The following is a 22,233-nucleotide window of genomic DNA, read 5'->3' on the forward strand; positions in this document are numbered from 1 at the left end:
GAATGTTTAGATACATTATGGTCGTGTAAAATGAAAAGGAAGTATTCTACCACTAAGGCTTGCAAGAAAGTACGTGAATTTGATTCAAAGTACAATTTAATCTCACACAAATTTCGTTAGTTTTGAAAAAATCGTTCGAATGGGAGGTGAGAAATGTCAAAAATACCCCCCGAGCGTTCGAATTTGGGAGACTCTACTGTAAATGTCATGACCCAGTAACCAAGCGTCAGCAAAATTTCCACTGAATTTCCTCCTGGAAAACTGCTAATTACTGAGACCTACAATCTCAAGAAGATTGCATAAAACTACTCCACATAGCAAAAGAAAGCGGAATAGGATTAACAAGCGCAACATTTTACGGAATTTACCAATATCTTTTCAAGGAAAATTCCACGAATTTTTCATAATATATATTCCAAGGAAATTTCCATGGAACTATACAGGATTTTTCTCTCTGGAAGACCTTTACCCCATAAAACGTCTGTCTGAGATCATCCCCATCAAAAATATTCCGTCGATTTCGTAGCGAAATCGTCAGATTTAATCGCCTTTATCCCTGCTTATTTGTCCCAATAACCAAACATCTGCAAAACTTCCATTCAATTTCCACGGGTCCTTTGTGGGAATTTCCGTCGATTTGTCTGGAGCATTCAGCAAGTATAGTGAAATTGTTATACTAGCGCCCTCTGCAAAAGTGCAAAATCCTCGAGAAATTCATTCAAATATTTTGAATTTTGAATGGTGATTTTCCGTTAGAGGGTGAAGAGTTCACTTTTTTTAAATGATTTTTCATATTTAATCCAATCAGAGTCTTCCTTTGATGAATCCTTAGCCTCTTTCATCATATCTCCTAACCCCTCTCTCTGGATACCTTCCTCCTATACGCCACTAACATGATTCACCTAATAAACAGCTTTATAACCTCTTCCCATTTGCAAAATACTTCTGGAACCTCTCCGAAAATTGAATAAACTGGTGTTTTTTTTGGTTTTCATTTTAATAATAATGTACATTGTTTATTATTCTCTTTTCTTGTGTTTTTTTTTTATTATACATCCACTGTAACATTAAATATCCTCAATAATCACCATTATAACTTTCGCTCTTTCTCTCTCTCGCTCTCTCTCTCTCTTGCTTCGAATTTATCATACAAAGTTAGACACATCCGTCAGATGTAGTTGTCTACGGGGATCACAGTCTTCCGCGCGCCGCCATTTTATCTCACTTTAAAGAATTTACGGTTTCGGGACGTCATTTATCTGTTTGCTGTCTCTCTGTCGCTGGGGGCGCTGTTTCTTTTTTTTAAAATGTTTTTTTTTGTTTGTTTTTAGGAGGTTTCGTAACTGGTGAGCAGTGCTGCATCGACAGGTTCCATGCACGAGGGACAGGTGAGGCTGCGCATGAGCCAATCATCGATGCAGGCCACGTGGTAGGTGTGCATGCAGGGCAGGTAGCGTACGGAATCACCAACACTGAATTCAGCCATGCAAATGACACATTCTCGAGCCTTTTTGCACCCATCGTACGCCCCAATTGGTAAGTGCTGTATCAATCCAATTCGCTTAGCTATCTTCACCTGTTCCTCTTCTGTGAGATGCGTCGCAGGACGACTGACACTTGGTGAAGGGTAGAAGACCGGCTGCAGGATCTCCTGCAAAAGATACAACCAGAAAACCAAATGACAAAGAGACAGGAGTGATAAAAAAAAACTCTAAGCTACACAGTAAAAAATAATTACTACGATTATCGCGTGTAATGGGAGTAAATCGATTATCGTAGTAGTTTTCGCTGAATATCTCTAGTTGAATTTAACTCGCTGATTTTTTTTAAGTTGAAAATTTTTAGTTTAATATTTCTAAAGTTGAATTTAACGGGCTGAAATTTTTTTCCGTTTAATTTAGCTTAGTTGAATTGATTGAGTTGATGTTTTTCGTTGAATTTTCTTTTAGCTGAATTTTTTTTTAAGTTGAATTTCCTTTTGGTTTGTTTCTTTAATATAAATTATAAATAAAACAAATTTGAATAAATTCAAGTATTTTTTTTTTAATTATTTTCTTCTTTGGGAACATAATAATAATTGAACATGTTGAACGATGTAATATCCACTGAAAACGCTCCTTACAAGCATTTTGTATGGATTAGTGGCCCGTTGTCCATACAAATTCACAAATGTCCTTGTCTAAAAAAGAATAAAAATTGTAAAGAAAAAAGTAAGATATGGGAAAAGTTATGTAGTCATGTTACAAGTATTATAGTTAAGCCTTAAAATAATTATTTTATTTTAAAGACTTACGTGGGTCGCGCATTCTAGGAAAAAAACAGCATATTATTCTTTGACGTCTTTCTTCAACATAATAAACAGAAAAATAATTCGAGCTCATAAGCATAAAAATGTATAACATTTTATCTATATTTTCTGAAATTTGCAATTAAAAATCTTTAAAATTCACCTATTGGGACCTGATTTTCGGAGACTTATTTTGAAAAAAACATGCTTTTCCGTGGACAAGATTTCTCAGAATATATTCATCAGAAATAAAAAAAAACTAAATATTTCCTGTTAGCTTATGAGTTAAACTCGTACTTGAACGGTAGTATTTTTCATCTTGATCACAACTTATTTTACAAGAGAAAACGTGGTTATAAAATACGACAAAAATTGTATTTTTTTTTATCTAAAATTCTACCAATAATACAAATTTTATTTTAAAAAATCTACCATTCAAGTACGAGTTTACTCCGTCAGCTAATAGGAAATATTTATCTTTTTGATTTATGATAAAGACACTCTGAGAAATCTTGTCCACGGAAAAGCATGTTTTTTTCAAAATAAGTATCCAGAAATCTGGTCTCAACAGCTGAATTTTAAAGATTTTTAATTTAAAATTCCAGAAAATATTGTTTAAATGTTGTAATTTTATATGCTTAACAACTTAAATTATAATAAATATTTTAATATCGAAAAAAATTACAGAAAATATGGTATTTTCTAATCTTTTTGACTCATCTACTCTCTTAAGTGTAATATTAGCAGATTGTTAGCATAATTTATGTCTGTGTTTGGAATTTTACGTGAAATTTTTAAAATTACAGTGCCATACTACTAAAATGCATTTACGATTCTTATAAAGCAAAATTCAGTGATTACTTATGTCTCAAAACGATTTTAATACCAAGAAAAATTATGCACAAATTTAAATTAATTCATATCAATAACTCATATCTCTACAACCATAATGCTTGTAAAATTTTGATTCTGCAAACTTACCTAATATTTGTCTGGATGGTGGCTCACTGCTAAAGATAAATATTTTTAATATCCGTCCCCGCCTGTGAATTAAAATAAATTTAAAAAAAAAAATAAAACTAATACCCTATGTTGATATCTGAATAATAAAATATGGATGGCAGAGCGTTCTAGATTTGCGGAATGCTCGATTCGCGAAATACATATTTCCTTGAATATTTTCATTTTACATGGCTTGATACATACCGACTTAATACAGATTGAATTAATTATTAAATTGCAAAAAACAACAAAGAGCAGTAAAAAAAATTTTGGATGGCAATTAATTAAATTTGGTTAAAATTTAAAAATGGATAAACCTGAGAGAACTTTTCACAATAACTTTAATTCTTAAATTTTTTTTTTATATAAGACACGAGGTCGAGCATTTCGCAAAGCTAGAACGCTTTGTTTCCCTGTTTTGCTCTCTCAGGAAAAAAAATCGTTTTGCATACTTTTTGTCTCCCTTAATTCCATTTTGAGGCATAAGGGAGATATGTTTGGAGCACTAGAGTTTTCTTTTGGCTGGATTTGTTTATTTTGGGAGCTCAGACAGTCAGATTTAGGTTTCCATGCGTGGAGCTGATTGATGTCGAATGATTCAAGGAATCCTCAGCTTTTGAGAAATTCGTGAATTTCTCAATTTTCTGGAAATCTATCTGACTTCCTGTGTCCCTGGGTTTAGGAAAATTGTCAAAAACTTACCGTAAAATAGTGAAAAACTGTTGAGATTGTCAGCTTCCTTTTGCACTTGTGCTGCACAATGACACCTTTGTGAACTTCTACCGCCGCCGCCGCAGTTGGCTTTTCATTACAACGATAATTGATTGAAAATTCAGGTAAAGTTGAATTTTACAACGATAATCGTTGAAAAGCTCAACTCAAGGTTTAAAATTGCCACAATAATCAGATGAAAATTTCAACTTTTTGTTCTAATATTACTACGATTATTGGTTTAATATCGGGAATTCAACTAGAAAAATTCATCTTGTTTTTACTGTGTTGTTATTCGAAATTTCAACTAGTTCGGTTCAACTAATAGAATTCAACTTGCCAATTTCATCTCTTTTTTACTGTGTATAGCAAATAACTGGAGACTTGCAAAAATTATCCTAGATTCCTTCAACTTTCTACTTTACAAATATGTACAAATATAGGAAAAAAAATAATTTTAGGTAGTCAGGAAAAATTATTTTCTTTATGGGACACCGGTGTTCCAATTGTCCATAAAGGGTTAAATGAAAAGGGCAAAAATCATTTCATTTTTGACACTTCCACTTCCGCAGTGTACTTCCATCTCTTAAAGTGTACACCATTTCCAAGGTAATATCTCCCCCTTGGGTAAAAAGGAAAATTAAGGTTTCTTCCTCACCGAATAGAGTGAAACTGGTCCCAGTTGATCCGTGAGTTCTCTGTTGCCCTCATTGCTGCCCCTCAGCAACGAAATGTCATCCTGCGTTGACCTCTTCAGACAATTTCCCATTTCTCCTTCTGCTCTTTTTTCCCTGTCTTCTCTCGAGAGCTTTTCTTTTTGTTCCTCCCCCTTGTCTTGTTGGGCCCTCAATGCGTCCACAGCAAAATGGAAAAACCTCAGCAATACATTTAGTTCTTTTTTCTTTGTCTCTTTTTCTTTCAATTCTGTTGCTTTTCTTCTTGTTTTTATCCTCGGATCCAAAACACAAATCGATCCGTCAAGAGAACTTCAACTGTCACAAAGTGGCGCCCCCTTTTGTGCAAATACCCCCAAATTCCAAAGAAAAAAAACACACTCAAGTTCTTCCCTCTTGCTCCCACACTCTGACGAGGCCAAAGAGAAAAAGAGAATTTTCTGTCTCTTTTGGAACAAATGAAAAAAATGTTTCCTTTTCCTCCCCCGCCTCCTTCAAAAACTCTTCTGTCTTCCCACTCACACAAACAAACAAAAAAAAATAATCTGAGGGATTTGGAAGGAAGAAAAACTAAAATTCAAAACAAAAAAAAACTTCAAGAGACAAAAGAAAAAATGGTGCAAAAAAACACAAAGAAAAATTTGTAATTGTGTTTTCTTCACAAGATTTCTTGTTTTGGGAAAAATTTTTTAAAAAAAAAGAAAAAAGATTTTTAACAAAATAAAATAAATTTTCTACACTGATAAAATGAAAAAAAAAACACCAACTACAGAAATAAAATCTCTTCTTCTCTTCCTTGAGAAATTATATTTATTTTTTTCCTCTTTTGTCTCTCTGGCTTTTCCCCCTTTTGACACTTTTTTGACAATGTCACATAGAGAGACATAGGAAAGCCTGACATAAATATTAGGAAGAAGAAGACATAGGTAGTCTCTGCCCTGTAGCCGATCGGCAGCAATGATTCATCACAGTAACAGAAATATCCATGGAATTTATCTTCTATTTTTCCGCAGGAGTTTCCGTTGAAATTCTGCGGAGTTATCAGTTTCTTTTTCGCGCGGATTTTCCTGAAAAAAGAAATTCCAAGGTATTTTCCTGCAATTATCGAAGAGCAAGGGGATGATATTTGGGTAAAAATGTGTACACCATTTCCAGGCACTTCCACAATTTATATGGAGGATCTCTTCACACTTCCAGCATTTCGGAAAACTCCCGAAAATGCTGCTACACTTCCAGCACTTCCTGCACTTCTTAAACTTATTAATCAATAATTTATTTAATCTTATAATAGAGCCGGCCAAAAAATGGAGAAAAAATCCACGAAATATGCGACATAAAAGTGCATGAAAAATCATAAAATATGCAGGAAAAATATGCATTTATTTAATTCATTTTTAAATCCAAATAAGAGTGTTTTCTAGCACTTTGACATAAAAACCTTTAACTCAAGGATGAGCTGATAAGAAAACGCGCCAAATTGAGAAAAACGCGGGACAACTTATTGGTAACCCTAATGGTCAATTTTGTATAATTTCCCTCCACGACCCGGCTGAACCTTAAGAGCGACTGTCAACAAAGGATTTTTACATATCAGTGGAAACACATGTTCGGATTATTTCCCTCTCAATTTTGCCATGCGAATTAAATATCTTAGGAGAAATGTTATTTTCGCATTAATTTGAGAAAAAAACATGCAAAAATGAATTCTAGGGATAATTTAAGGGAAAATGTCTTATTTTTTGCAAAATAAAAAAAATGGTAATTATATATGCAAAAGCATTGCCGCTCTGAATAAGGACAGCGAATTGAGCATGTATTACAGCCTGCTGATGCGGTTTTACATTATTAGTGTGCGAGTTTTTCAATTCTTTGTAGCTTGCATATGGAACGCTCCCATATTTTCTTAGTTTTTCTCTAATTTCTTAAGTGTTTTGTCTAGAAATAACATTCAAATTAGTTAAAAACAAGTATTTTTCATTATATTGTGATGAAAAATTGGTAAAAACAGTCCGAGAAATTGTTAAAATATCAAAAAGAACGAAACATAACCTAACTTTGAAGTGTCAAATAAACTCCAATATTTTATCAGACGGGGCTTCGAAATTGTTAAAAATTGGTTCTGTGATTCATTTACAAGTAGTTTTCAGTGATTTTTGCTGCAAATTAATTAAATTTTTCGTACACAAAAAATTGACACTACTACAGTAGACTCTTCGATATCCGGCTGACTGGGGGACAAAATGACATTTAGGTATTTTGAATGATCAACGGTTTTTCTATTTTGTGCAGTGTGAATTTATTTTCTGTCTGACAAAGAAAAAGAGAATTTTCTTCATGGTGTGCTTATGTTTCATTTTTTATCAGAATTATGTATTAAAAACTTCGATACAATGTTAATAATACTTTAATTCACTCTGGACAAACTTCATGTTTAGTGAAAATAATTTTGAATATATCAACCGCCAGTGTTTGGCAGCTGTCACCCGGATATCGAAGTGCTGGATATCGAAGAGTCTACTGTATTTTATTTTATTGCTGCGAGATATTTGATATTTTTCAATGTAAATCCATTTTTAATTAACCAAATTTTCCTGTAAAATGCATGTTAAAGAATATTTTAAAGAAATAAAGTTAAATTTGGCTGTGGCGAAAAGGGCTTATATTTCATAATTGTGTAAATACTTTTCACCATTCATTTTGCACGTGGCGCACCTATCGGGATTCAAAAGAAACTCTATGACATTTCAATAGCGCCGTTTTGTTTTCTTGGTTAATGTTAAAGAATTCCAACGTTTCTGTAACATTATTTAGTGTTTATTAGTGGGATACGGTCTCCCCAATAAAGGTAAGATTTGCAATGCAATGAAAACTTTCACAGTACTATTAATTTCTGTCGTTTACATAATTTCTTCAGTTCTCGAAAAACCTCCAATGGCGCCCAAGAAAAAGAAGCCAAAAAAAGCCAATCAAGCCAAAATGTTCACCGGAAAATGTAAGTCAGGCTTTAAAAGCAATTGCAAATGGAACCCCTGTTGCCACAGCAGCCAAGGAATTTCAAGTTCCTCGGTCTACTTTGAGAAGCAGAATGAGTGGCAAATCCTGGAACGGTTCTTGTGGCAAAAGGGGTTACCATAGTGTCCTGGACAAGGACATAGAAGACGAAATTGTGAAGTGGATTATAGATGCAGCCGAGCATGGTTTCCCTTTCACAATGGAAGAGCTATTAGCGACTGCTCAGAGGATTAATGAGACTCGCCAAGATAAAAATGAGTCCAAGATTAATATCAAACCATCGAAGATGTGGTACTATGCATTTCTCCGCCGACATCCAGAAATTCGGCGGAAGCATGCTGAGTACGTCAATAAGGCTCGTGGGAGCGTTACTGAGCAAAAGATTCGTGACTGGTTCAGAGATGTTGTCAAACAATTAGGAGATGATGTCGAGGTTCTCGCACATCCTGATCGAATCTGGAATATGGACGAATCTGCTTTTAATCTCGCACCGACTGGGGAACTGGTGCTTGCACCCGCAGGACGTCATGTGTATGTTGAGTCTAGAAATTCAGACAAGGAAAACATTACCACACTTTTTTTAGTAAACGCCAGTGGAACTTTTGCACCACCACTCACTCTCTATAAGTATGCGAGACTTCCGGCTGCTGCGGCACTTTCTGCACCTTCATTTTGGGCTCTTGGAAAAACAGATAGCGGTTGGATGACATCTGTGTCCTTTTATGAATATATTGCAAATGTCTTTCTGCGCCATATCTGGATGAGCAGCAGATTGAAAAGCCCATAATTGTATTTCTGGATGGGCACCGATCGCATTTGACCCTCCAGTTAAGCAAGTTATGCAGGGATAATGGCATCATTCTTGTTGCACTCTATTCGAACTCAACCCACATTCTACAGCCCCTTGACGTGGCTGTTTTTAAGCCAATCAAGTCCCGCTGGAAAGCATTGAAACGACAATGGCGAATTGACCATAATGGGGAAGAGGTCACTAAATTCAATTTGCCATCTATCCTCAACATGATTATTCAGGAGAACCAAATGTCCAGTAATGTAATTTCGGGCTTCAGGGGCACAGGCCTGTTTCCGTTTAATGAAGATGCTGTGGACTACAGAAAAATCATTAAAAGAACTTCACAATCGACACTTCAACAACCAGAGAACACCGACGAAGTTAGTGAGAATCAGAATTTGCCCTTGACAGATTTTGAAAATAAGATCGATCCTCAAAAGCTGGAGGATTTCAGGGCGGCCATGATAGAAGGAGGTCCATGGACAGGAGATAAGAAAGACACCTCTCTTTTTTTTATTTTTGGAGGGATATGGTCTTCGAGACATACCACCCACAATTGCCACCTTTCTTCAATGTGACCTGTGATGCGCCAGATGCATCGGTCACAGAAGATCGTTATAATGATTGATACGTCTGAGGGTTGATGATTCCCTAGATTTCTGGGAGTTTTTTGTAGCCGAGTTGAAACACGCGCGTACTCCTTCAGACGTACTTTTATTTGACATCTTTGTAGCGGTGTTAGGAGCATGATTATGACGCGTCAAAAAATCGTTCAGTTTTTCAGGCAACTGATGAGCGGCATAGTGATTACTAATCATCTCCCTCTTCAATGCATTTTTCACGGTCTGAACAACGCGTTCACAGATTCCATTGCTTTGGGGGTGATATGGAGGACTCTTTAGGACCATGATATTTTTCCCCTCGCAATAATCTTTAAACTCCACTGACCCGAATGGCGGACCATTATCAGAAACTAGTTCTTTCGGAGATCCCATCCTCGTCGCCAGTGATACGTCTGAGGGTTGATGATTCCCTAGATTTCTGGGAGTTTTTGGTAGCCGAGTTGAAACAATGATCAGGCAATAATGGAAGCACCAGTTCCCAACACTCCTGAGCCAGATCCTCAGGAAAAGAAACCAGTCAGGCCAATTTTGCAATGGCCTGGTCCAAGTAAGAGTGACCGAAAGGAAAAGACTGGCGGGGAAAGAATAAGTGTGGTCACATCACAAAAATGGGTAGATATCCACGAGGAAAAGGAGTTGGAAAAACAGAAAAAAAGAATTAGCTAAAGCTGAGAGAAAGCGAAAGAGAGAGGAAAAGACTGCGCAGTCAAAAGTTCCAAAACAGAAAAATAAGAAATAATGCTGAAGTTTACCTGAAATTTTTTATAACCAGTTTCTTATGTTTTCCATTTATTTATATGAATCTATTTAGTAAATGTTGAAGTGCAATGAAACAATGTATTTTTATTATTATAAGTAAAGTAGCAGATGCGAATTAACAAAGTATTGAAAATGATTTGTTTCTAAAAAAAGGTAATCGATTTAATATTCAATTATGATATGAAAAATAAATAAAAAATCACAAATGAAAGTAAAATACTATCACTAAATAACGAAACAATATTTAACTGTGTGTTTTTGGTGTTTTATAAAGTTACTAAGGTTAGTATTTAATTAAAATTTAATTAAAAACAAGTGGCGAAAAAGTGCTTAAACATGCATTGTTGCAGAAAATGTATTTTTTCAGTTAGGTACCCAAAAAATCTCGGGAAATCTTCTAGTTCTCTAGCATCTCTACACAAAATTTCAATTAATTTGTACAAAAATTGTAAGAACTGCAAAGGTGCCAAACCTTAAGGTGGCGAAAAGTACTTACTCTACCCTATTTTCCTGCAATTATCGAAGAGCAAGGGGGAGATATTTGGGTAAAAATGTGTACACCATTTCCAGGCACTTCCACAATTTCTATGGAGGATCTCTTCACACTTCCAGCATTTCGGAAAACTCCCGAAAATGCTGCTACACTTCCAGCACTTCCTGCACTTCTTAAACTTATTAATCAATAATTTATTTAATCTTATAATAGAGCTGGCCAAAAAATGGAAAAAAAATCCACGAAATATGCGATATAAAAGTGCATGAAAAATTATAAAATATGCAGGAAAAATATGCATTTATTTAATTCATTTTTAAATCCAAATAAGAGTGTTTTCTAGCACTTTGACATAAAAACCTTTAACTATTGAAAATTTACTTTTTATTAGGATCTGTCTCCAGTAATCATTTTAAGTATTGTATTTCTCCATTTTTAACTGAATCAATTTAAAGGGAGAATTTGTGTCTCGGCTTTAGTACTTGAGCTCCATCTGTGTTCAATTTATTGAATTTGCTTTGGTACAGACACTCTATTCTATTCTTGATCCAAAGGTAAGTATGAAAAGTCTAGACGCATTTTGAGTAATTTAGTACATTTTAACGGAAATATTCAAAATTTGAAAAAAAAACCACGAAGATGAGAAAAAGAAGAAGAGAAATGAGCCATTTAAATTATTCATTTATAATTTATCGTGATTTTCGTGGTATTTATGGTGCAATGGTCAAAATTGAAGTATTTTCCGAATGATGAGATTTGTTTGAAAGGGAGTCCTCCGTGAAGGCTTTGTTGCTGAATCAGAGAGTCTGTTTACATTTTCCGAAGCTCAAAGATTAATTTTCTCAGACTTCTCGATGAATGAGACACTTTTTTTGGCTGATGTTGACTCTTCTGGGTGGTTCTGGACTCTTTTAATTCTCGATTCCGTATCGTATTTCTCTGTGCTTAAAGTAAACAATTTAATGAGTCAATGTTGCAAAAATTTTTCCAGATTTCTTCATTAACATTGTGGTCAATTTGTTGCTCTTCCGAATCCCAAATGAGATCATTTTGTCTGCGAATTTCGAGAATTTATCCCTTTTCTTTTCCTCTTTTTTTTTATTATTATTTTTATTCCTACTTTTTGGACTATCTTATGTGCAACTATTCCCCTCATTTTTCGCTTATTTTTCAACTCAAAAGAAAAAAACGTACTCAAAGCCAGAAATCCTTTTTGGTACAAAAAGGGCGTCTTTTCAAACGGATTTTTCAACCCTTTTTTTTCCTGCCATTTTCCCATTTATTCTGCTCTTCTCCTGGTTTTTTTTTTATTTATTTATTTCCCTCGGGAGGATCTTGTGTGTTTGGCTGTGCTTTTGGGAAGGGTGTTGGGAAATAATTTACATAATTTTTATATTTTAACCTTCGCCAATTGAAGAGAAATAAATGAAAAAAGAGAAAATTTAAATATCCAATGTCGCAGCTTGTGATTTCATGGCATAAAATGTAACACATTCACTTCCACAAATATGCAAATTGCAACTGTTTCAAAATAGTTTTTCATCTTTTTCACTTCATCGGGGTAAAAGGGATTCCATTTTTATTTTGTTCAAATGCAAATTAGCATTAAAAAAAATGATGCAGAAATAGAATTTAGCAATGTGGCAGGAAAATCATTTTTAGTTTTCAAAGAAATATAATGTAAAAATATTTCAGAAATATTTTTTAAGTGGTACTAATAGGGTAAGTGTACCAAATTTCGGCATAGTTGCATGCAAGCGTCAAAGTCTCAAGTTTGAAATGTAATATTTTAAATACAAATTGATTTTTTTTATTCTTTCTACTTAAGGAGTGTTGCTTGGAACCTTGTAAAGACTTTACTGTCTTGATATACTCTAAAATCATTCTTAATACATTTTTAAATGAATAAAAATATAGACATAGCTTTGGTGCCCTATTTCGGCCACCTTCATTCTCATAGTTCCTTGCCCTTCGGGAATTCTTCCAATATCTTTTTCCAGTCATCTCGTTTGTCGATGCTACATTTTTTGTTATTCTTTTGCATTGTATAATCTCTAGCGGACGTAAAATCTAAAATTTCATAGAAATTCGAGGAACAAAAAAGGTGGCCGAAATTGCAATCTGGCCGGAATTTGGCACACTTACCCTATGTGTTTATAATTTAAACGCAGTAGAACAACTACCGTTACTATAGCTACAATGTCATTTGCATTCATGGAAATCCTTATTGCTAATTTAAATGTCCAAATAACTTACTTATTTATTTTTAGATATCTAATTCTTAATATTGAAAAGAAAAAAAGATTGGAAGAATTATCTTTAATACGCTCTTTTTCAGTAATTAATAAGACATGAACATAAATATCCCGAATTATTAATAAACAATAAAAAAAGACTAGTCTGTGTATAATTTTTAACATACATAACTCATGACATTGAACATACTTAATTTAGGATGATTCAGGTTTTACTAAATGTTATTATACTTTTAACGCTTTCGACAAAACGTTTTTAAAAGTGTATTTTAACGTTAAATTGAACAAAATAGAGTATAATGAAAAAATAAATTAGGGAATACGTACCAATTAATGATCAAAAGTTTTATAATGAAAAACACACGGTTTTAGACTACATATTCAGTTCTAAAAAATATCCAAAATTCTACAAAGAGTATGTACATTTTCTTTAAATTTTAAACTCTCTGTTTACATCATTTGTCTAGAAAAATTTAAAAGAATTTAAAATATTCTATTTAAAAGAATGTAAAAATGACATTTTGTATATGAGTCATAGTATAAGGTAAGAGAAGTATATATCGGCCATGTACCTTGTATCGGCCAGCTTGCAGAAGATATCGGCCACCAAGATAAAAATGAATATTTAAAAATTACTAACTACGTTTTACCAATTATCTAATACAAAATATATTACGTTTGTTCATATATGATCTTCTGAATTAAGTTTTTCGTCAACTTTTTAACAAAATATAATTATTCATCTAATTAATTGAATCACTGTGTCAGAGTCTTAATCAAAAAGTAGCCATTTCTCAAATTCGTATGATTTTATATTAGAATTTCAGTGACACAAAATAAGGAATTATACCTTATTTAAATTCTTTACGAAAATGTCTGAATAAAAAAAAATACTACTAAATTTTTCTACTTTTAGTATCAGAACACTTTTTAATTGTCTCGCTACGCATAATTAGAATTAATTTGTTAATTGAGAGGACGTACGTTTTGTTCCAAGTACAGAGCTCACCGGCCATTTTTCATCGCATTTCGATGTCATGTTCGCGAGCAGTTGAGGTTATGTCGGTAATGTTTTTGTTGTGAAAAAGGATTTCCTCAGTGTGAATTTCGCATTTTATCAATGTTAAACATCTTGAAGGAGGTCTTTTAGGAACTGCAATATCAGAGAAAAGATTGAAAAATGTGCTGGATGTCATGACGGCAGGAGAATCTTCTTGAAAAAATGACTGCAAAGTATGGAGTGTCCAGAATGATCCTGAATGATAAACTTTCCGGAAGGCATTCAAAAGGGAAATCACTGGTAAGTTTGCACTACGTAAGCTTGTGAACCGGAGGATCGTGAATCAAGCCGAAACTGGATTTCTTATCCTGAAGTCCGAGCTTCAGGATTGGATCAAAAATATGGCGGAAAATGAGAAGATGCAGACAACCTTCACCAAAAATCTCCCTGGAAAGTGCTAAAAAGTGGTCCTGATAGTTGGGTTCTGGTAAGGGATGGATGTCAGAGAGTGTTTCTTCGAGTACAACGTAATCAATTAGAAAAATATTCAATTTTATGATATTTTTTTTGGGTTTTATTTTCCGGCCGATGCCTGCTACACTCCTGGCCGATATCTTCCTCATCTGCTTTTATATGGCCGATGCAATATGCGCAGTGCATGATTGCAATTTTACCATTTTTTTAACTAATTTCTCTAAACAGTAAGAAATCAAATGTTGATATATAGATAAATGTAATACTGGAGTTCCAATTGGCATATTTTAGAATGTCAAAAACTGGTTTAGATCATTTATTTTAAGCGAATTATCGAGTATTTTTCTTAACTGGCCGATACATACTTCCCTTACCTTATATGTCCTTAAAAGATGCGAAAATCCAGTTTATCACGCTTCTAAAAAATAGATTTCGTTTTATGTTAAAAATGATATTTTTGTATACAAAATAGTTTAAAATAAAATATATATATAAATATTGTCGAATTAAAACTCAAAACCAAAAGAACTATAGGGGAAGTGCTCATAATTTTGGACAGTCTGCTTATAAGCATCGAAGTTCCAAGTTTGAAGTGCGATATTTTCTATACTAATTGACATTTCTTGTTACTCTCTTTTCAGAATGGTTGTTTAGAAACTTAGCAAGCTATTTATCGTCTTATTTTTATTAAAATTAGTTTTAATATGTTTAAAAATGAATTGATATGTAGAGGTGACCTTGGCTCTTATTTTGGACAACTTGGCTGTAAATTTGGACAGCTAATCCGCCTCAACAGGATGCCCATTGTTCTTCATTTTATGAACCAATCTTACCAAGTCCTCTTCCTGGTCATGTAAGGGAAACGTGGAGTGTCACAAGAAGCCCGGAAACTTTCCATATCATTCATTAAAGTGAGTTGACTTCGATACTCCAAGTACGTGCGGATTCGCTCATTTCCTGACCTTTCCGGGAGCCTTTCAAGGCATTTCTCGCTACATCTCTTTCGTAGAGATGATGCTCCTTTGTTTTTCCAGGCATTTGTCCAACCTAGTCATCACAAAAGCTAAAACTTCACGAAATTTCGTGAGAAAAACACCTGCCCAAAATAAGAATCATCACCTCACTGGTGAATGTCTTAAAAAATTTCCCATTTTTCACACGAAAAATCTAATTCACAAGGCAAATCTCACTTCAGGTCAAATGTACAAATCATCAGTAACGTGAATCAAAACAATATTCAATGAATATTCAATAATATCACTCAAAAACAGCGAACAAACTTTGTTAGTACTTCACCAAAACTAAATAAGACTGAAGTAAGCCACGAAGTTCTGTCATATTTCTCGTAAGCAATTGCTCACACTGAATTTTCAACAAAGCAATTTCAACTCAAATCATTTTCAAAATTTAACGTATTTAGTGTCAAAATCTTCCAAAAAGAACAAATATTTAGATAGAATTCATTTTTCATCAAATATTGGAATAAAAATCCATCATTTTAATCAATTTATTTTTTATTGTCCAATTTTACCCTCAAAGTGTCCAAATTTAGAAACTGTCCAAAATTATGAGCACTTACCCTATATAACAAGTCAAAAAAATTGTAAAGAATTAAGAAATAAATCTTAATTTGAATGATTTTCACAATATTAATGATTAACGGAAAACACAGAGCAATTGGAAAACACCCTGAATTATGTGTCATTTAAATGGTTTATATTTGTTCAACCGGGCAAAGGAATATTTGAACAGGGGTTGCCAGTAAATTTCACCATGCATTTTCGACGAAAAGTTTTACGGCAAAAAGTCGCAAAATATTTTACAGATTACAAAGAAATCTTTGATTGAGTGAAAAACAAAAATTTACATTTGAAATTTGATGCATATAAATCAATTTTACATTTTTTTTACATTTTAACTTTACATGTTAAAAATGTAGCACATGTTAAAAGTTTTTTTTACTATGTAAAAAATGATGTAAAATGTAAAATGTAAAAAATTCGCCCAACCCTGTCGGTTTCCAACAAAATCTTTCAGTCTGGGATTGTTTCTAATCATTACTAAGCCTGAAATGAGAGAAAATCTGTCTTTGGTATTGAGAAAATTTTGGAAAACATTATTATTCAATTGCACTAAAGGGAGTACTGAAGGGAAAATTTTGTGGAGCCCCTTATCACTGTGTCCTATTCATTACCATGAACTTTAAATTAAATTAAATTATGTCTCAATTGATTGTTTCAAGGTGTTAAGATTGGTCCTATGACGAATTTAAGCAATATTTCCAATTTATATTAAATTGAATAATTAAAAAAAGAAATAAAATGAAATTTGAAAATGGCATCATGTGTAGAAATTTGAATGTTGGTTGCTTTTGATGCTATGCCTCAAGTTGAGGTATTAAAATTGATAACTTAGCCCATGTTCCATCAATTCCAATGTTGCCGACAAATCATGATTGGAATACAATGGGCACTGTGAGAGTCCATTAATGATGAAAAATATTCATTTGGAATCGCGTCAATTTTGGGCAAGAATGCCTTTTTTTTTACTCTTCGTCTTCGTCAAATGTCTTCAATTGGGGATTTTTGGGTGGGGAGGAAGTTGCGCATTTTGTGGGTGAAAATGGACTTTTCCGGTGACAAAAGTCGACACGTGAAGTGTTTAATATTATTTCTTTTTTTTTGTTGTTGTTGTTTAATTTTGCGCGGGAAAGGGAGGAAATGCGTGATTGTGATGCAAAGAATTTGAAAAATAAAAGAAGTAACTGAAAGAATGAGGAATTTTCTGAGAGTTTTTTCTTTAAAGGAAAGCCCAAATACATTTTTGATGGAATATAAAAGTGTAATTTGAGCGGTCAATAACCTATCGAAATGTACTACTTGTTGGAATATTAATAAAAAAAAAAGCCACCTAAAAAGAATGAAGAAAAATAGTACAACAAAAACAAAGAAAAAGATATTTTGATGGAATGGAAGGAGGTAAAAAGGGGAGGAAAAAATATTGGTTAACGTAGAAAAAAAAACAATATTGAAAGAAATAAAGAGAAAAATTAATAATAAAAAGCAAAAAAAAAAAAAGAAGTTGAGTATAGAAAGAAATATAATAAGTTTTGCCTTGGAAGTGAATGGAGGCATCAAAGAGCCAACACAGAAAGGAGCAACAACAACAACAACAAAAAAATGGGGAAAAAAACTAAAAAAAAAAATGAGAATTATGGAAAGTACACCAAGCGATGAAATAATAAGAAGATGGAGAAGACGATGAAGAGAGATTTGAGAAATTTCCAACAAAAGTCTGTGTGCTCCGAAAAATGCGGCCTTTTGCGCTCTCCCGAAAAAAAAAGAACAAATCAAAAAGCAAAATAACAACAACAACAAAAAGATGAAGAATTAAAAAACAGTCCAAGAAAGATGATGAAAAATTCTTCAATGACTCCTAATTCTCTGAGGCCCTTTTAAATTTTCAATCTTTCCCGCCATTTTTTTTTGATGACATTTCTTGCACAGATAACTTAGTATCATCCTCATTTTCAATCGCTCATCCCAAGACGTTCCAAGGCAAAATTCGGAAATTTGATTCAGCCACCTGGTTCTAGGTCTACCTCGAGGTCGACGCCTTCTCACAATGGCTTCCACAGCAGATAGTGGACCGGAAAATAGACCTTTCTTGATTTTTTCTCTTTAATCTTCAATCTTTAGAGGCATGCTCACTAATCTGAACGACAAAAGGAAAATCCAGTTGAATTTGAGGCGTCAGGAGGACATCGAACGCCCCAAGAACACTTCACAGGTCACCACACAATCGCCGGAGGCTCCTCCTGGGCTCCATTCCCCTTCCGGAACGGTGAATCCTACGATACTTGCTTCCACGCATCCGGAAGCACACTTGCATCCAATTTGGGACGCCGGAAGGACATCAAATGCCCCAAGAATACTTCAGATGTCTCAAGACATTAGCCGGAGGCTCCTCCTGGCCTCCAGTACCCCTTCCGGAACGGTGAATTCTAAGCTCCCTCCAGGACCAATTTAGGTTACAAAATTTCGAAAACTCTGTATCATAAACTGTTTCATAAACATTTTCGAAACGTTTTCGAAACATTTCGGAAACAGTTTATAAAACATGTCTACTAAAACTACAGTAGACTCTCACTCAATCGGCTCTTTTTCAATCGGGCGTCAAATTTTGTTGACAGTTTTCACGCTTAATTATTGTTGTGGAGGAATGCGGCCCTGCATGTGGAACGGGTGTGGAACGTAAGCTTCCCTCCACAATAAAATAAGACCTGTAGAGAATGTTCCCTCTCTTCTGCGCTGACCGCCTAAGCGAACACATCATCCTAATTATTAACTCTAACTTGTAGTGTATCAAGTATCAATTAAGTATCAGTGAAGTAAATCAGTTTTTAGTGAATGGAGAGTGGTGTCTCTCTGTTCCTTCATATCCACTCGGCATTTGGGCTCCACCAGAGTTTCGGCGACAACGCTGGGATAGTATAAATCTAACCCTTTCTCTCCCCTTTCAGGTGAGAACATATCAATTATGAAGCTAATTTGCTCAAATTCGCTGCAGTTCTTCCTATTTTATCGTGATTCTTTATAATTGAGCGCTTTTTGTGGAATTTACAAAGGCTTTGACGCTAAATTCCATCGCTAAACCGGATGACATTTTGCCCCATATTCACGATTGAGAGAGAGTCTACTGTAAGTTTCGAAACGGTTTCGAAACAGTTCACAAACTAAATTTTTAAATATAGTTTGTATTTCATTTCGAAACAAGTATCGAAACTGTTTCGAAATGTGTACCTAAAAATGTTTATGAAACAAGTTTACGAAAACTAAGTTTCGAAACGGTTTCGAAATATGTAGTTAATTATGTTTATGAAACTATTTTTACACATTATTTATGTTACAGATTTTTAAAGAGTTTAGAAACGTGATGAATAAATTTATAATGAAACTGGTCCTGGTATTATATGCTAGAGATTTTAGGGATTTCTTTTTTACAAATCAGTAAGTATTTATATTTATTTCATATTTATTTATAAAATCAATTATTTAACCAGTTTCCAAACTATTTCTAAATTAGATTTTAATTTAAATTAGATTTGTGATTATGTAAGGGTAAAGTGTACATTATCTAAACACATTTATAAAACAATTTCGAAATTGATTTCGCAACAGTTTCGGATTTAGTTTTCAAATATATTCCAATTAACACATAGATTATATAATAGCATATAATACCAGGACCAGTTTCATTATAAATTTACTCATCACGTTTCTAAACTTCATAAACATAATTAACTACATATTTCGAAACCATTTCGAAACTAGTTTTGTAAACGTAGGTACAAAATGTTTACTTCTCCAAAGTTTCGAAACTTTATATGAGGTGTTTCGAAACTAGTTTCGATACAGTTTGTAAACTTGTCCTGGAGGGCTGCATCCTTCCACGCATCCGGAAGCGCATTTGCATCCAATTTGGGACTCCGGGAGTACATTTTATGCCCCAATACCACTCAACACAACCCTATCTATCCATTTGGAGCATTCTCCCGGAGGAAAATTCTCGGTCTTCCCAAGAAAATCCCTGGGAAATTCCAAAATTGCAGTATTTACTCCCAGGAGTCCGCAACTCCACGCACTTTCCACGCACTTTTCGCTTTTCCCCACTTTACTGGGACTCCCAGAAGTTTCCACTTGCAATTTCATAAAATTTTTCGCACTTTCCACGCGAATATTTTGAGGAAATTGCGATGAATTTCCTTGAAATAGAAAAGTGACGCTGTCACTTGCTCTGTCAGAAAAATGGCGGTGAAAACATTAGAGAGAGACATGGTGCAAATAAAGAAAGTAACAAAAATTTTTGACAGCATGTAAAATGGCGTCATGTGGTCGCTTTTTAAATATTGTTCGTTGAAAGTGGTCGCTTTTTGGTCGCTCTGGAAGTTTTCCAAAATATCATTGAAGATACAAAAAAAAACATATTCTGAGCACCGATTTACTTAGAAAATTGTCAATACAAACCAAGGAAGGACAGTACAAAAAAATTATGTAAATCTTTAGTATTAAGGGTGTGGTACCTTGAACCTTGACAGGTTTATATATATATGATTTAACATTTGAAGAGTTTATGAATGTGACAGTACGAGAGCAAGGAATAAATAGCTAAGAAAAGAGAATATCGCTTTAGAGCAGAATCACATTGACAGTAAAATGCTCACCGTCACCGTCAAAGCCCTCACCGTATTTCATTGATTTACGCATTTTCATTGCAATTCATACGCAAATTTTCCATTACGATATTACCTTGTCTTATACTCGGTGGCACTAGGTGAAAATAGTAAAAGAAAATTGAATAAATAAAGCGAAAATGCGATAAACGGTAAGCAAAAAAACTGTAGCAAAAAAATCCTACAGTTTTTTTTGCTTACCGTTTATCGCATTTTCGCTTTATTTATTCAATTTTCGTATACTATTTTCACCTAGTGCCACCGAGTATGAGACAAGGTAATATCGTAATGGAAAATTTGTGTAAGAATTGCAATGAAAATGCGTAAATCAACGAAATACGGTGAGGGCTTTGACGGTGACGGTGAGCATTTTACTGTCAATGTGATTCTGCCCTTATTATTAATCATTTCCCTGGAATTAGAGGATATCACCTTTGTGGCGTGAATACCACAAAGGGTATTAAATATTTTTAAAATAAAAAGATCTTTTTTACAATAGACTTTTCCATATAAAAAACTCTTTATATTTTTATGATTTTCCAATGTGAAATTGTTCTATGTAACAGATTTATACAACATTTAGTGAAATTTTTGTGACTTAGGGTAAGTGTGCCAAATTTCGGCCAGCTTCTAATTTCGGCCACTTTGAGTGTAATTTCGGCCATGCAAATAAATTAATTAAAATTATGTATATAATCTTCGAATAGTCAATGAATTCATTTTGCTTTCAAATATTTATTCATTTTAAGATGTATTAACACAAAGACAGTTAAATTATAGGTATAATTTGAATTTAAATAGTGTTGTAGAAACTCAGTGTGGAAAGAGTCTTACAAAAAATGTGACAGATCGATTGTGTCTCTAGCAGTTTTGTGATTTGTAGTGAAGTGCAGAAGGTTTTCCTTCGATGTTTTTCATGAAAATTGATTAGTTTTCATTAAAGATTCTTTCTGTTTATGTTAATAGTGAATCAATCTTTAAATTTCAGGTGAAATTTCCCAGCTGGATCCTGTATTTCGCGTAAAAAAGTAGATACTTTGTGAGCGTCTCTCCGATGAGGTAGTGTTGCCTATTTCGGCCACATCTTTTGCTTTCCTAAATTTCTTATTCATTTTATGTTTTTTTTTCAATTTCTGAATTCTACAATGTCCAGAGAAAAAAACCATCGCTTCTATGAAAAAGATGATGTGAAAAAGTCATTGGAAGAGTTCAGGAAGGGCAAATTGCTACGGGAATCAGCGCGTAAATTTGAGATGCTACTCTTCAGGTGTTTAGGACAAATTACACGGAAGATTTCAGGCCTTGTGGGTCATATAAACGTATTAAATTAAATATTAAAGTCGTTCCGTTTGACGTTTTGAAATTTTCTATCCGTTCCGTCACAAAAGGGGGTCAGATAAAAGGTGGCCGAAATTTCACACAAAAGTGGCCGAAATACTACCCAAAGCAATGTCCATATTTTTATTAATTTTTCAATATTTTAGGAAGTGATTTAAAGAAAACAAAAATGATAAACTAGTCTTGAAGGTTCCACACAACCCTCCCGAAAAGGAAGTAACAAAAAATATCAATATTTATTAAAAATATTGCATTTCAAACTTAGGACTTCGGTGCTTACATGCAATCATGCCGAAATTTGGCACACTTACCCTAGAACAATTTCATTCGATGCAATTTCTTGAATTTTCCTTCTTTGTGAAAAATCTACTGATCGAACAAGTTTCATATTTTTAATATATCATATTTATTAGTTGCTTCGTAGATTTAAACAAAAAAAGAACGATTTTAAGGTGTCAAAAATGTGGATCAAGAGCACAAAGTTTTAAATTGCTTTTCTCGTGAATAAATTTATTGTAAGTTAGAACACTTGCATTTTCAGAAAACGATATAAGAATAAAAAAATCATTTGCAAGACAAT

General features: G+C 33.8%; 1 protein-coding gene across 4 annotated transcripts; it reads right to left on the bottom strand.

Annotated features, from left to right (window-relative positions):
- Nucleotides 1-1,027: 1,027 nt before the first annotated feature.
- Nucleotides 1,028-5,541, bottom strand: LOC129808695 (RING finger protein 11). 4 transcript variants are annotated; one of them, XM_055858474.1, is made up of 3 exons: nt 5,442-5,541; nt 4,659-5,244; nt 1,028-1,651 (listed from the first exon to the last, which is right to left on the bottom strand). In XM_055858474.1, exons 2-3 carry the CDS (start codon nt 4,767-4,769, stop codon nt 1,328-1,330), a joined length of 435 nt encoding a protein of 144 aa, XP_055714449.1. In that variant the 5' UTR covers nt 4,770-5,244; nt 5,442-5,541; the 3' UTR covers nt 1,028-1,327. The 4 variants fall into 4 exon arrangements, with proteins under 4 accessions (XP_055714449.1, XP_055714451.1, XP_055714452.1 ...); XM_055858476.1 differs by having other exon boundaries at nt 5,445-5,540; XM_055858477.1 differs by having other exon boundaries at nt 4,659-5,012; nt 5,442-5,540.
- Nucleotides 5,542-22,233: the final 16,692 nt, after the last annotated feature.

This window comes from Phlebotomus papatasi, chromosome 5 (assembly GCF_024763615.1).
Source record: "Phlebotomus papatasi isolate M1 chromosome 5, Ppap_2.1, whole genome shotgun sequence".
Lineage (NCBI taxonomy): Eukaryota > Metazoa > Arthropoda > Insecta > Diptera > Psychodidae > Phlebotomus > Phlebotomus papatasi.